The sequence below is a fragment of the Seriola aureovittata genome, chromosome 1 (genome assembly GCF_021018895.1).
Source record: "Seriola aureovittata isolate HTS-2021-v1 ecotype China chromosome 1, ASM2101889v1, whole genome shotgun sequence".
NCBI lineage: Eukaryota > Metazoa > Chordata > Actinopteri > Carangiformes > Carangidae > Seriola > Seriola aureovittata.
This window is the reverse complement of record NC_079364.1, coordinates 2,109,710-2,125,029: the sequence shown is the minus strand read 5'-3', so window position 1 is coordinate 2,125,029 and position 15,320 is coordinate 2,109,710. Positions and strand designations below refer to the sequence as shown.

Sequence of the window (15,320 nt, the reverse complement as noted above, 5' to 3'; positions counted from 1 at the left end):
GCCCTGCAAGCTAGCATACTGCTCTCCGTAGCAGGTCTCATAGTGTCGGCGAATGTTAAATTCTTTAAACACCGCTACTGTTTATTTGCAGATTAGACAAACTGCCTTTTCCTTGCACTGGACAAAAAAATAATCATCTGTCCACTGCTGTTTGAAAACTCTGCACTCTGAATCTATTTTCCGTTTCCCCAAAAGTTTCAGCATTTTGCTGTGTAACGTTCTTCTGTCAGCTCACCTTAAATTTCGCGCGCTTGATTCTGGCTCGGTCGCGATCAAAGTCACGTCAGAATATACCATTGTGTGAGGGGGTGAAGATGAGCCACTATTAGCTATAAATAGCTCATAACTGTTTTTATTTTTATATTTCATTTTTATTGTTGCTTCTTCTTAATGTGTTTTTAATCTCAATTTGTGTAACTGTGTACGGTGTCCTTGAGTGCCAAGAAAGGCGCCTTTAAATAAAATGTATTATTATTATTATTATTATTATAACTATGGTCAGTTTTAATTAGAATGCCAACCTTTAAGTATGGATATGTTATGATGTTATGATAGGAAAATGCAATTTAAAAAAATTGGTGATGTTTAGACGGATTGTCTGGGATCGTTAAGTGGGCCACTCCAATTGCTTTGGCGGGCCGGGTGTGGCCCGCGGGCCCTAGTTTGGGGACCCTTGACATAAAAGTTGCCTTTTCTCATTACAAGCAGTTTTATACATGTGAATTCCAGCTAAATTCTTTCCTTGTTAATGATCGTTTTCTAGAAAACCAGAAAGCTGAAACAACTCGTTCCTCTTCTTCACCCCTTTCCAAGTGAATATATTAAATTATGCGGCGTTCTTCTTCTTCCCACTGGTCTGATTGTCTGCCCCGCCCTGATTGTTTCCACCTGTTTCCCATTACCTTGTGTGTGTATATAGTCTGCGTTTCTCTTTGTCCTGTGCCAGTTCGACTTGTCGTGTTGACAGAGAACCACGGCAGCCATGTTATCCCAAGTCAGGTTTTGAATTCTGTGTTACGTTTTTTGCCATGGTCTTGCTTTACATTATTTTGATACTTAGTCTTTGCCTTTGTCCTGAATCTTTGTTGGTTTTCCTTGAAATAGTGTTTTTTTTTTTTGCTACTTTGTTATTAAAATATTGTTAATTTGGACTTTGTCTTGGAGTTGTGCATTTGGGTTCGAGTCCTAGTTCAGTTGTGATAGAAGTTTTTATTGTAGTTATTATTACATAACAATTTTTTTTACATGATTTTTTTATCAACATCATAATCAACACTCATCATTATGCACATCGCTGTAATGTATATCAACTAAAAAAATAGTGAAAAAATCAACAAAAGTCAAACACAGAAATTGTTAACAACAGCTTTTCAACTTCTTTGTAACTTGTTTAAGTCATCAGTCTGAAAAAGCCAGTTGCCAATCAGATGTTACAGTATTCCCTGCCATTGGATGAATAAGTCAATATTTAAACGAGCAACAAAGTCAATTACTGTAACAAATACTTTTCTTATTCACTGACGTTTGATTGGCATGCACCAATTAGAAATAAAACAGTTACAATGTTCTGTTTGAAATGGCCTGTATACTTCAACATCAACATCAACAGCATAAGCATCACTATCTTTAGTACTTGTTATTTTGTACAGTGCTGTGTAGCAAGAATGACACAAAAACTTTTGTAATAACCAAAAAACAATAGATCAAGGATAACAAAATGTTTCCAACTTTTTACTTTGTTTGTTATTCAACACATGGTCTGTCTAAAAGAATGAAAATCACATGTTAATAATTAACAACACATGAAAGGATGCCACAGTGTGTGCATCAACATGTAGACATTTCAACTAATGCTGACTTTTTTACCCTGCAAGCACATATTAATTACTCTCATTTAATAACAGGCAAATATAAAATAAAACTAATAAAAAAGTAGAGGTAAAGTAATAGTAGTAGTAAGTTGAAATACATATTACAAAATATCTTATCAGACGGCCATTTTACTTCATGGGCCTGCATCATTTTCATTTAAGCACAATAGTCAATAGTTTTAGCAATATTATCTTAAAAGATTAAAACAAACAAGAAAGATGAACCAATCTGGCATATCCTCTACAAAACATCTCTTTTTTCACATGGTCTCTGTAGTAAATCTTCATTATCATCATCAGCATTATTGTGCCATAAAAAATATGAACAAAGAAAAATAAGAAAAAAAGTTGTAATCATAAAAAAATAAAAGAAAAATTACAAAACACAATCTCTGATTTTCATGTGGTACTTGAAACACAATATTATCATTTTCATAGTCAGTGTCATAATTGTTGCAGACCAGTCATTATATACACAGGCATATAGCAACTTGAAAAAAAATTAAAGTTGTAATTATATTAAAAAAAAAAACGAAATAGTTCAAAACATGATCTGTGTTTCCTGTAGTACTTGAAACACAACATTATCATTTTCATTGTCGACATCATAATTGTTGGACTTTAGAAACAAAAAATAAAACAAGTTAAAATATTAATGTAAAAAGAAAAAAACAAACAAAACATGATTTCTTTTTTACATGATGTTTTTAGTATATTATCATTTACTTTATGATTATCGTTGTCAATGTGATTATCATGCACACCAGTCATTATGCTGGAGGGCTTACAGACAATTGAAAAAGAAAACAAAACATCTATGAACTATAAAAAAAAACAAAACACCAAAAATGTCTGAAAGTCAAACACAACTATTTGCAGCTTTTCAATTCATCATTTGTCGTTAGTCATGTTCAGTCACAAACTGGTTTAATCTTTTTTTGAAATTGAACCACAAAGTTAGTTCCTTAAACAAAACAGCAAAAAAAAGAAAAATAATAATAATAATAATAATAATAAAACAAACAATCAATCAAAAAAGAAAACAAAAAAATATTTATGCTATCATCATTTCATGCACTGATTTCTAAAGATTTGACTTGTTTTTAACTATGGGGAATTAGTTTTTTATTAATTTTAATGGTGTTGGTCTTTATTTAATTTTCTTGATTGTTCAGCAGAATGCACTATCATGTTCAGTTCCTGTATTCTTTTGGTATTCTGCGAAGTTTACATTTGTATATGAAAAATTCTTGGATGTTGAAATGTTGTTCTGTTGAAAGATATTTGTCAGGATTGTACATTGTTCACTTTATGTTGAAGGCATCTTTCAAACCGTTCAGTGCTTGTTCCTTTGTGATTTTCCTCCAGGCCTCTGGAACATCAGCTGGCTTGGCTTTATATTTTTGAGCAAATCTGTCATTGTATTGCACCAGGACATACTTCCAGTAGTCAGATGCCTCTATGGTGTTGTCTGGAGGAATGTGCCAGTTTGGGTAGTATTTGGTGTAGTCCTTGTAAGGATGAAACTCCCCATGGGTGTGTGTGTTACTGAATCTACCTTCACTGTGCACATCAGTTGTACACAGTGTCGCAACAAGCTTCTGAGTGTCTATATTCCTATACCTACCAAGACCTTGAGGCCGATGCACAGCTGCATGATGTTGCTTGTGTTCTTTGCCTCCAGCCTCACAGGGAACTCTACAAAATGGACACTGGCGTCCACAACCAAACACCTGCTTGAAAAGCTCATCCTGTGGTTTGACAGGAAGCTTGTTCAGAGTCTCAGTGATGTTTTCAGAATTTGAGAATTCCTCACAAAGCTGGTATTTTAAGTCCTTTATTGAGATCTTGAGGCTGTTGATAAATTTATGACATGTGCTTTGGATTTGAAACAGGGTGGTTTCAGTATCCTCTACTGAAATTGAGATGTCTTTAATCAAATATTTGCGCATGTTGTTGATGAGTTCAGTGATGCTTTCCTTGTTATCTGGCAGCAGAACACCATCTACTCCTTTTGAGGCCCGTTTTATTGCTTTTGTTATTTTCTGGAGTATAACCTGCAGATTCCTGTTCTTCAGTTTGCACAAAGTGTTGTCCTTTGACATTTTTTGCAGAATGTGTTGAAATATCAAATCCTTAACATATGTTTCATAGTTACCAATGTACTTGACAAAACTCTCAAAGTCTTCCTTTTGCAGCAACTCTTTCAGAATGCTGTACTGGAAAAATGAACGTGAGCTGTACTCTGCTGAATGACTACTTGTTAAAATTTCATCCACAATATCTACTCCTAGAGACCTACTGATGTACTCTTCCACAGCAGGCTTGATACAAAACTGGACAAAATCAGTAGCTTTTCGCTGGCAGTGATCTCTCTCTTTATATAAATCGAGAAAATCTGACAGGTACTGACTCTTGTACTTCTCCAGCTGAGTTCGAGGGTCATTGTCTGACAAGAATTTCCTGTGCATTTGAAGAAACTTCCTTGAGGCAATGCCACAGATGTGAAGTTTCAGGTCGATCTCAAACTGTGTAGTTGTTTTGTTACGGTTGTTACTTTGACTTAGAGATGTATCAATTTTTTCTAGAAGCTCCTTTGTGAAAGAGTCATGATAATCTCCATTTGTCTTTACTTTATCATCTATAAACTGTGTGCAAGACTCAATGACACTGTCGGCAAAGCTCTGCAAATCTCCTTTCCACATATTTTGAAGCTTCTCCATTAAGGTGGTATTATGGTCTATTTTGGTTTTAAATTGATCCTTCCCGATTTTCTTTAGGTCTCCAATATTCTGCAATTGCTCATTGACATTCAGGTTTGAGAAATTTTTTCTCAACTGCTCCCGGACACATGCTGCAATATCTTGCTCCTTCTGAGCAGACACATTTACGGTGGCTTCAACCCACATCTTTTCAAACTCACATGTCAGCTGTTCATCAGACAGTTTGGACTCTTTGCAGTCACGCAGAAGCTTCATGACTCGTTCTTCAATCACACCTCTGTATCCTCTCTGAATGTCTTGAGCCTTTTTTGTACTTATTTTTAGTTCAAGGGTGCAGTCCAGTTTAGTACACACAGAGTGTTTAATTTCATTTGCAAGGCTGTGAATATTATTGATAAAGTCACCCTTGTATTTCTCTATCAGATTTACGTGTCTGTCTTTCATTTTGTAGTAGTCAGAGAGTTTCTTCTTCATTGTTGCTTGTCGGTCTGATATTTTCTCATACACCTCTGATTTTTTTGTTTGAACCAGTATTTTCCAGGTTTCTACCTGAGATTCATTGTCAGCATTTTTGATTTCTAACTCTGCTTCTGTCTGCCAGGAGAGAATTTCTTTTCTGAACTCCCATTCCCACTGATTGAACTCTTTGTTCAAGTTATTATAGGCATGAGCTGAAAGAGTGTTTCTGAAGCTAAAAATGAAGTTCTCATATTTCACTGCTTTCCAGAGACTCCTGATCCATTCTAGAAACTCTGGGATCTTTGAGAATTCAGCTCTTGTGTCACGTTTCACTGTCTCCAAAAGATTTTTCTTGAAATCTGCCACAGCTTCACTATACCCTGTGTCCACTGGTGCCATTGGTGGGGTTCCATGCCAGAGTCCTGGGATGTTCCAGTTGTTCTTTTCTATGTCATATTCCAGCACATCTGTGAATGCTTTAATACCAGGCTGCTTTTCCATTTCAGCTGCAAGTTGAGTCATTTCATTGAGTTGGTCCAAAAGATGTTTTCTCTCATTCATGTTCTTGGCATGAGCTGCAACTGCACCAACATTCTGGTGAACAAAATGACAAACTGGCTTTTTACCAATTTGCTTCATTCTCAAGAATGCATGAGTTGCAATTTGCAGGACATCCTTCATCTCGGTCGAGTTTTCCATTGCAATGTTGATAATTGTGATATCACTCAAGCCAATGACAAATGTTGCCAGCTGGTTGTCATGCTCATAACTGTCCTCTAATTGTGCTAAATCAAGGGACTTAAGACCCTCTGTGTCAATGAGGACAATAAAGTCACAATTTAACTCACTTTTCAAATCCTCTCCAACTTTGAGGAAGAGCATGAAAGCTCCTCTTGTGCATCTGCCGCTGCTGACAGGAAACTGCACACCAAACATTGTGTTGAGGAGTGTTGACTTTCCGCTACTTTGAACACCCAACACAGTCAGTACCAACAGTCTGCTCTTCTCTCCAACCTTGTTGTGAAGCTCAGTCAGCACATCTGTCACCCACCTCTCTGGGATGTTGGAAGCATCTCCATCCAAAAGCTCTAAAGGATATCCATCCAACAACATTTCAGCAGCCACACCAGGGAGACGAGATATTTGATCTGCAGTGTTTTGCAACTGCAAGGAAAACTCATAGATCAGTCCCATCTCTCTCATGTAATGCTCTATTCCTAATGAGCCATCCAGCAAAGCTTGGTCTGACTCTTTAATGAGTTTTTTATCTTTCTTCTTGCATTGCTCTTTGAATTTATCACGCAGAATAGACAGTTTTTTCCGTGAACATGTATCAAGCTTGAGTTTCATCCACTTGAGAAAAAAATCTCTTTTTTCTTTGTCATTTGCAGATAGATACTGAATAAAAGTCTCCATTCCTTTGGTCAGTTTGTATTTTCTTTGCTCCATCCTGATTTGTTTTTGTTCTTCCTGTAGCTGAGATTTATACTCTTCAGGATTTTTCCCACCAGATTTTGTCAGTGTACACTCTTCCTTTTCTAACTTTGATAGCCTTTTCCAGTTCTCTCCCTGCAAAGGAAGTTCTTGTTTCTTGTAGTCTCGAATACTTTTCCGCTCTATTCCTGTGAAGATCTCATCAGCTACCTTATTTTGGTTTTCACTTCTGCATTCATCCACAGACAGACCAAGTTCAACAGCTCGGCTAAGCATATTTTCAATATTCTTCCTGTCTGTTTTGTCAGTCAGGGATTTCTTGATAGTTGCACAAATTTTTTGTGAGAACTCTGCTCCATTTTCACTTGAAACCTTGGTTTTAACACTGGCCTTTGGTAAATCTAATTCACCCAGCATTGTCTCGACGGACATCATGTCCTCTCTAGCAGTCCCTTCCTCTCTAGCAGTCCCTTCCTTGCAATTAACTACTAAGAAGAGTTTGGATTTCACATCATCTTGAAAAGATGTCAGAATCCTGCACTCATCTTTTTCAACTTTGTCCAGGAACACAAATGTAGCTGTTGACTCTTGAAAAAGAAAGTTGAATTGTGTGATTGACTCATTTATGTCTCCTCTCAGATTGGCAAAGGCAATTGGCTCTGGAAAAATGTCAAGATTTCCTCTGCCACAAGGAAGGTACCAGCAAACCTCCACCAATCCATTGGCTATTTTTCTTTTAATTGTTCCTCCTTCCATTTCTCTTTGTATGAAGATACTGTGATTCTGTTGGCCACGGCTGAGAACCTGATTTAAGACCTGGGACTTGGATAAACTGCAGTTCTTCAGCCTCACAAAGGAAAATAAAGGTGTATTTGCTTGGACAATGTTTTCTTCAACAAACCCTCTTTCTTCAGCCAAATGAATTGGACGCCACTCTTTGACGATGTCTCTCAGAGCCCACAGCATCAGAGTACACTGACTCCTATTACCATGGGGCAACAGCAGTGGAACAGGAAACTGGCACATTGACATCTTGAGGGCTATTTGCTGTTGCAAGAAGCTGTCAGCACAAAGGAAGACTGCTACTATGAGATCCAGAGGGTTAATCTTTTTGTTTGTATAACTTTCTCTACTGGACATGTCAAAGTCATTTTCATTGCTTTCCCCATAATTGGTTGATAACTGGTTACAATGCCTGCATTCAGCATTGATTCTAAACAGTTTTCTGAGAAAACACCATGGGATGTCCTGTACTGTTTGAGCAGGTTCATCAGATATGCTGTTTTTGTTGATCTCCAAGAGAGACCGAAGAGTGAGCTTGTTGGGATAAAATGTTTCCAGTCCAAGTTTGGAAAGAAAGTTCAACAGGACTGTCAAAAAGAACAAAAAGATCACTTTTAGAAACCAACAACACCAAGACTTTTTCTTTGTGTATGTATCTGCCTTACTAATGTTGTGGGGACACAAATCTGTTTACACAAGTCCCATAGCATAAATCCTTAAATAGTGAAGACTTGGTTAAATTTTAGGGCAAGGTTACGCTCAGGTTAAGGTAAGGATAGGTTGAGTCAAGTAGTGGTTATTGTAAGATAAGTAGTTCCAATCCATTTTAAGAGGAGATTTAAAGAGAAGCAATGAAGACGTGTAAAGGCAACTCACTCCAGTGTTTGGGAGCCGCAACTACAAAAGCTCTTGCTTGTGTGCTCCAATTAAAATGCAAGCAGCAGCATTTTGAACCAACTGCGAATGTGAGAGGGAAGCCTGGCTAACCCCAACATAGAGAGCATTGCTGTAGTCCATATGAGTTGTAATAAAGGCATGTATCACCTTTTCAAAGTCCTGTCTCAACAGAACAGACTAACTGACTCAAATGAAAAAAGTGGGATTTTATAACCGAGCTGCTCTATTAATGCAGTTTAAAATCACAGTCCATTTTCACACCCAGGTTCATAACTATGATAAATAAGGTGCAAACAAATCCAGGTTCATAGGGGGGATATCATGGGTACCACTGGATCTGAACAACATTACTTAAGTCCTCTTGTTGTTAAAATTAAAAAAAACTTGATGCCATCCATGCTTTGATGTCATTTAGACACTCCAGTAATGGTTTGACAGAGTATGCATCTTTCTGCTTCAGGGGTACGTAAATTTGACTGTCATCCACATAACAGTGGAACGAGATGCTGTTTCCTGAAAATAGGACCAAGGGGGAGCTAATAAAGCAGCGAAAGGGGCCCAAGAATTGAACCCTGCGGCATCCCGTAGGGGAGAGGCACAGAAGAGGACACAAGAGAACTAAAACTGACACAAAAACCTCCTCCAGCCAGGTAGGAACTAAACCAATCCTGTGCTCCACCATTAATGCCCACCCAGTGCTCTAGATGAGAGATGCGAATATTGTGGTCCACTGTGTCAAAGTTAAGTCTAAAAGCACAAGGATGACACAGTCATGAGAATCAGTAGCTAAGAGGATGTCATTGAAAATCCCTAAGAGCACTGATTCAGTACTGTGAAAGGTTTTAAACCCGGACTGCAACACTTCAAGAATATCATGCTTGTCTAATAAGGCCCTTAATTGGGTGAAACAATTTTCTCCAAGATTTTAGAAAGGAACGGGAGCTTGGAAATTAGAGAGAGCTGAAGGGTCGAGACCAGGTTTTTTAGTCGTTAGATGTAGAAGGGCCATTAAGAGCTCGGCAGAGCAAGTGCACACAAACATTGTCATGTGTTTCATAAAAGTACATTAAATTAATCCTTAAATTAATTTAGTCTAACTGGGGATTACCTTCAAGCTCTTCTTCCTTTGTGTTGATTGTAGACAAACTCTGACTTTTCTCTCCATTCCTCTCTGCTTTAAAACCCAGAGACAAAGATTAATATCATCTATTTTATTTAATAACACCAATTAAGTAAAAAAAAAAAAAAAAACAACAAAAAAACAAAACAATGAATCACAAGGAGGTTTGAAGATGTTTACCTTTTGTGACAACCTTTCGGCAGCACCACGACCAGCATTGCCCCATCTCTTTCAGCTGAACCACTCTAGACAAGAAGGTGGCGTTCCAGGGTCACAGCTGAGGTCTTCTGGTACAGTGGTTATGTGCAAAATATATAAATGAAACAATAATTTGCAAAGTAATTAAGAAATTATTGAAACGCTTTATTACACAATATTTCAACACAAAAATCTGCTGTTATATCATAATGGTATTGTTCTCAATAACACTTTTATGCCACTTTGCCACTTATAATGTCACCTTTTGGGATATCACTTTTTATTACATAATAGCCCGTCTGTTAATGTGATTCAGATGTCACTTTTAGACAATATCATTGTCACACACACTACGTAGCCATTAAAAAATCCTGCACACTGTCTGACTTGCAATAAACAATTTATTTGCAACGTTTTGGTGCTAGACCCTCATTAAGTAACTTAACATTAATTCACTATATAACAGTGTTTTGAAACACACTACGTAGCCACAAGGCTTCGCTCTCTACAGTCGTTGCTCCCTCAGTCCTTTGTTGTGTTGTTTAAATATGCTTAGGGGGAGATTTCTGGTAGAATTTGAGGGTATAGGTTAAAGCCCTCACTTTTTATTAGAAATTTCAACATTCGTTGGAACGTTGGGTGAAAAGCTGTAATGACTTGTTCGAAATGTAGGCTGCAGTCTCTATAAGCACATCAAACCATCTGCCTGTAATAGCCTTAATAAATAGAGAGCCGAACTTCATTCAGATCATGTTGATAGACTTGTGTTTCTGGCAAATAATATGAGAAACTAGAAAATTCCTGGAGAAGTTTGAATGTGCTTTCTGCTTGGTGCATGTACTTCACTCCTCATGTTTCAATCTGTACAAAGGACGTTACTTCCAGTTTCATTCATGTCATAGAGACTCATCCTGACACTGACCTGGCCAAAATGACCTTACAATGATGGTTTTTAGCCAAAATTGTGCTCACACTTATAGAAAGTCATGTACACACATGCAAAGCACCACACATCAACACGCACACACAAGTACACGCAAATACACTGTGTTGATTTACCTTAGAGTTTCTCTCATACCTGAGATAAAAGGTAATCAATGAGTTTAATTAGCCAATCAGAATCAGCTTTGATCATTTCTGCCCAGTAACACCTGCTCCTGAATTTGTATTGCAGTCAATGGGAGAGGTGGAGGGTACTCCCATCACTTCCTCAAAAACTAAAAGATATCAGAATGAAACCAAAACTGGGTGACACAGGACAAAAAAAATCTCTAAATTCTTGATATAAAAATAGTCAATGAAGGTTGGAAATTGTGGGATTTAAAAAGAGTTTGTCTGACTATTTTTAAGAGATGGCAGTTAGGGTTCGCATTTAGCTCCGGTTAGCGAGTGGAGCTGTGCCTAAAGTAAGAAATCAGACATTGCTGAAGATGTAATAAACATCACAATCCGCTACACTGAAGTTACAACAACACTGCACCGGGCGAGCGAGAGAGAGGCAGAGAGAGAGAGAAACTAGAGCTAACTGCTAAGCTAAAGTAACTAGCAGATCTGAATAGCATGTAAACAACTTCTGAGTTAGTGAAAGTCGCTAAAAGGAGCAGAGAGCTCTGGGTGCTGGAGCAGAACTAGTGTAAGTTTAAATGTACAGCAGGTAGTTAGACACTGATGAAGAAAACAGCAACATTAACTGTGTTCAGACAGAACATCAATAAACTCTACCAGTAACAGAAACTGACTGGAGATTGGACAGCACACTGACGTCAGCACGTCAACACGTCAGCACGTGAACAGTGTCACTAGTATTAGTGAAAAGACATCAGATAGAAGTAAATCACTGTGTAAAAAAAGTAAATCAGTTCACATGTTTGAGTACATGTTTTGTAACATGTAACATTTGAAAATGGGGAGAGAGGGGTAAAACATGTTATGTGATTATATATGATAAAACTATAAAATTAAAGAACATCTTTAGGTTCCCTGATATATCAGTTCCCAGGTGAGAACAGCTAGTTAGGCACTTTGAAGCCTGAACATACATCTGATAATTACTAATATACTCAGTTGGCAATTTATTATTAAAATAGACAGTTGTTGATTCAATTGATCACTGTGGGGGATGTAGTGTAAATTACATTATACAGAGGTGTTTCTGTTATTACTGTCCAGCATGAACTGTAATCTCTCTATATGAGCCTTTATTTGTAAACAATAGAGCTCCAAAGTTGGTTGTTTTGAAGACGTCTTCCCGTTCATTCTCTAGGGGAATTTTTTTGCCTTTCATTGCCATTTACGTCGTCGTGGTTAATCAAATTGCTTAGAAAAGTCATAGCACACCATTCCTGATTGAGCCGCATGCATTGATATATATATGGTCTGGGTTTTCTCAAAGCTGATTGGCTAATTAAATGCATTAATTCTTAGCCTTATATCTCAGGTTTGAGAGCAACTCTAAGGTAAATCAACACGGTGTATTTGTGTGTACTTGGGGGTGCATGTTGATGTGTGGTTCTTTGTAAGTGTGTACATGTCTTTCTATACATGTGAAGACAATTTTGGTTAAAAACCATTATTGTGGGGTAATTTTGGCCGGTCCGAACAACTTCAAAGGGCTGTCTGAAGGTTAAAAGACACACAAACTCCATCACCATCATATGGATATTGACTGTATAAGTGTCTCAACCTGGTAACACAAGCTTTTTGGAGGCTCTATCATAGACAGCTCTACTGCTTCACACAATACACACAATACACACAAGACACACACAAATGCCATCTTACTTTTTTTGATATCACCTTCAAAATAAGAGTCACAACCAGGTAAAAAGAACTGCTCTACCGCTACACACACACACACATACACACGTGATGTAGTGGTATAGCTTTATTGCGAATCAACTTCTGTTAGGGCATGTACATGTGCGTATACATGTCTTGCTGTGGTTGTGGGGACAAATTTGTATTTGAAACCATCAGTGTGAGCTTATTGTGGCCAGTCGTGACAGCTTCAAAAGACTTTTTGAGGGACACCTGCAATGACTGAGGTCAGTGTCAGTTTAAGTCTCTACGACGTGACTTGAACTGAAAGTAACGTCTTACAAATTGAAAAAAGAGGAGTAAAGTACACGCACCAAGCAGTAGGCAAATTTAAGATTTCTCCAGGAATTTTTCTAATTTCTCTTTATTATTTTAGGATTCCTATGATGGCACAAGAGCTTATTAGGGCTATTATAGGTTAAAATTGAAAAATGGAGGAGGGTAATATTTAGTGAAAACTATAATAATTTCTGAGATTACAGTCAAAAATACGAGAGCCAAAGAAGGAACCACCTCACTTCATCCAAATCAGTATGTTTTCTTCTGAATAGGCCCATCGCTCTTTAAAGTCCAGATGCTTATGATAATAGCATTTCATGAGCATTTCCTTATTGATAAATATGATTGCAAAGTGTAATTTGATTAGGTCATCATACATAATACATAATACATAATACATAATACATGGCAAGCTGTGGCGTCTGTGGTGTGTTGAGGTTGATCCAACCATGCTAAGTAAAGCAATGTCCCATGACGTTAAAATTAAAACTTGAATACAGTTACTGAAGTAAATCAATAATAGATAAGTAGTCAATCAATAGTCAGTCAATTAATATAATTGATACTAGGCATCAATATTTTTCCGTGAAATATTAATTGAAAACATATTTGTTTTCTTTGAAAAATATCCATTTAACGTTGGCTTTATTACTCTGCCTTGAGATTTATTGCCGATGGTACACCATTTTATTTTTATATGATAAGGTTCAGTGATAGTTTCCTCATGTAAGATGTGAAACCCACTTTTTATCTGTAAAACTCTCACCGGAAAAATGACTGTATAACCTGTCAAAATTCCTTTGTTACTATATTTTAATTAGCTTTCCCAATTTCAGGACTTTAAAAGATTTTATTAATTAATTTCCTTTCCCCTATTCACCTCATTGTTATTTTAATTTTCTTTGTTTATGAAATAATTGTAAATGAGGGTCCTCCTAAATCATCATCATTTTAGTTTAAACAAAGATGAGCTTAGCATAGCCAACTCTAATCAGACTTGTATTATCTTTTCTTTTGCATGCCTTTAAAATTTTACTTTTTTACTACATCTCATAATACTTGTCAGTTATATATTATATACAGTATATAGTTACACAGTATATGTCATTTATGTGCATTTTTCATGGCCAGCCACATCTTTAACTACATATTCAATGTTTTAATTAATGCAAAGGCCAACAGTAAAACATGTCAAAACATTTGATTAAATTCAGTAATACAGCAAGTAAGAAATCAGACCTATATTTGTTTCTTTCTGTCTTTATCCTATTGGTGTTGTACTTATCCAGTAACTCCCAAAAAGTACAAAAATATGTCTTGTTTTGTTTTGTAGTATTTATGGTTGACAAAAATCACAAATTGTTTAAAAATCAAATTCTAGAACTTCAGTCTCTGAAAGTTACTCACCTGGTCTTGTTGTGACTTGTTCTCATCTTCATTGTAAAATATTTCAATAACAGAGTGAGTACCTTCCTAAAGCTGGGCGTTTTATACTGCATCTCAACAACTGTTTTCTGTTAAATGATGTGCAGAATGTCACGTGGAATGAAAGGACCAGACTGGTCAGCCTGTCTACGTGACACACCCATTTCCTTCAATGATCAATCATTTCTTGTAAACTAGCAAGGTACTTCAGTCTTTCCCATGAAAGATAAGTTTACTCAGCTTCTTTGATACTTTCCGTCTACTTTACTTACACTTTCTTTATCACAGCCCAATAATAGGACAAGTACTTCCTTTTATGGAGAGGTAATTAGAAGTGGAGAAATCACAGTGGTGGATTTCAGGAACTTGGCCTGATTTATGTGCTGACCCCTCATGACAAAATAGGGAAATAAAGATTTTTAAGTGACACTTGTTAAGTTGACACGTGTCTTCATATTCCATTATGAAATGATCACGTCTCACTAAGATAAAGGGCAACTTAATTGTAACAAAAACTCATGCCAGCATCCTTTCATTGTCTCTCATGGTGTTAGTGGCACGTTTGTGAAGGCTGCTCGAGTGGATATCACTCGGGTTAGGAAGTGGCGAACCGACAATCCACAGCGCCATTTTGACTGAGGGCTGCGGGCCTTTTCTGTCTGCTGTGGTGTGGTGTACAGTAGTATGTCAAGATACTCTCTATTGTGCAGTGGTAGAAGTTTATCAGAAGTTTTTGGTGGAGTCCTGCACCTCAGGACAAGCGATACTGCTGGGCCTTAATCAGGTGTGAGCTTCCAGGTCAAGGACTCCCAGAAACTTTAAACTTGAAAAAAGGGAAACGTGTTTTTTATTGGTTTTCCTGAAGTCGACGATCCTTTCTTCTTTTTTTTCTTGTGTTGAGGTTCAGGTCGTTTTCCTTGCACAACATATATGGTGTCTGTAGCTCCTCTCCTTAAGTTGTTTCATTATTGTCGGATATCAGATCCACTATGGTTGTGTCATCTGCAAGTTTGATTTTGGCCTTGGATCCATGGGTGGAAATGCAGTGGTGAGTGAAAGGGGTGTAGAGGAGTGGACTAAGGACAAAGCCATGGGGCACTCAAGTGTTAGGAATGATGGTGGAGGAGGTGTTGTAGGTAATTTGTTGGAATGGCACATAATAACTTTCAATAGAACGCATATTAGTTTCTGTGTTTTTTTGAAGATTCTGGTGATCCCTCCTGAATGAGTTTAAATTGCTCAAGAAGCTTAAGATGCTCAAACAACCATACACAAACAAAGAACAATTAGGATTCAAAGGAAAAGGTTTGTCTC

General features: G+C 37.2%; 1 protein-coding gene and 1 long non-coding RNA gene across 2 annotated transcripts; both read right to left on the bottom strand.

Moving 5' to 3' along the window:
• Positions 1-2,207: 2,207 nt before the first annotated feature.
• LOC130169556 (up-regulator of cell proliferation-like) lies at positions 2,208-8,748 on the bottom strand. Its single transcript, XM_056376413.1, has 2 exons — positions 8,739-8,748; positions 2,208-7,956 (listed from the first exon to the last, which is right to left on the bottom strand). Exons 1-2 carry the CDS (start codon positions 8,746-8,748, stop codon positions 3,176-3,178), a joined length of 4,791 nt encoding a protein of 1,596 aa, XP_056232388.1. The 3' UTR covers positions 2,208-3,175.
• A 527-nt stretch (positions 8,749-9,275) lies between these two features.
• LOC130173505 (uncharacterized) lies at positions 9,276-14,222 on the bottom strand. The gene is made up of 3 exons (XR_008828433.1): positions 13,989-14,222; positions 9,468-9,571; positions 9,276-9,341 (listed from the first exon to the last, which is right to left on the bottom strand). It is a non-coding gene; the product is annotated as an uncharacterized LOC130173505 (long non-coding RNA).
• Between the last annotated feature and the right edge of the window lie 1,098 nt (positions 14,223-15,320).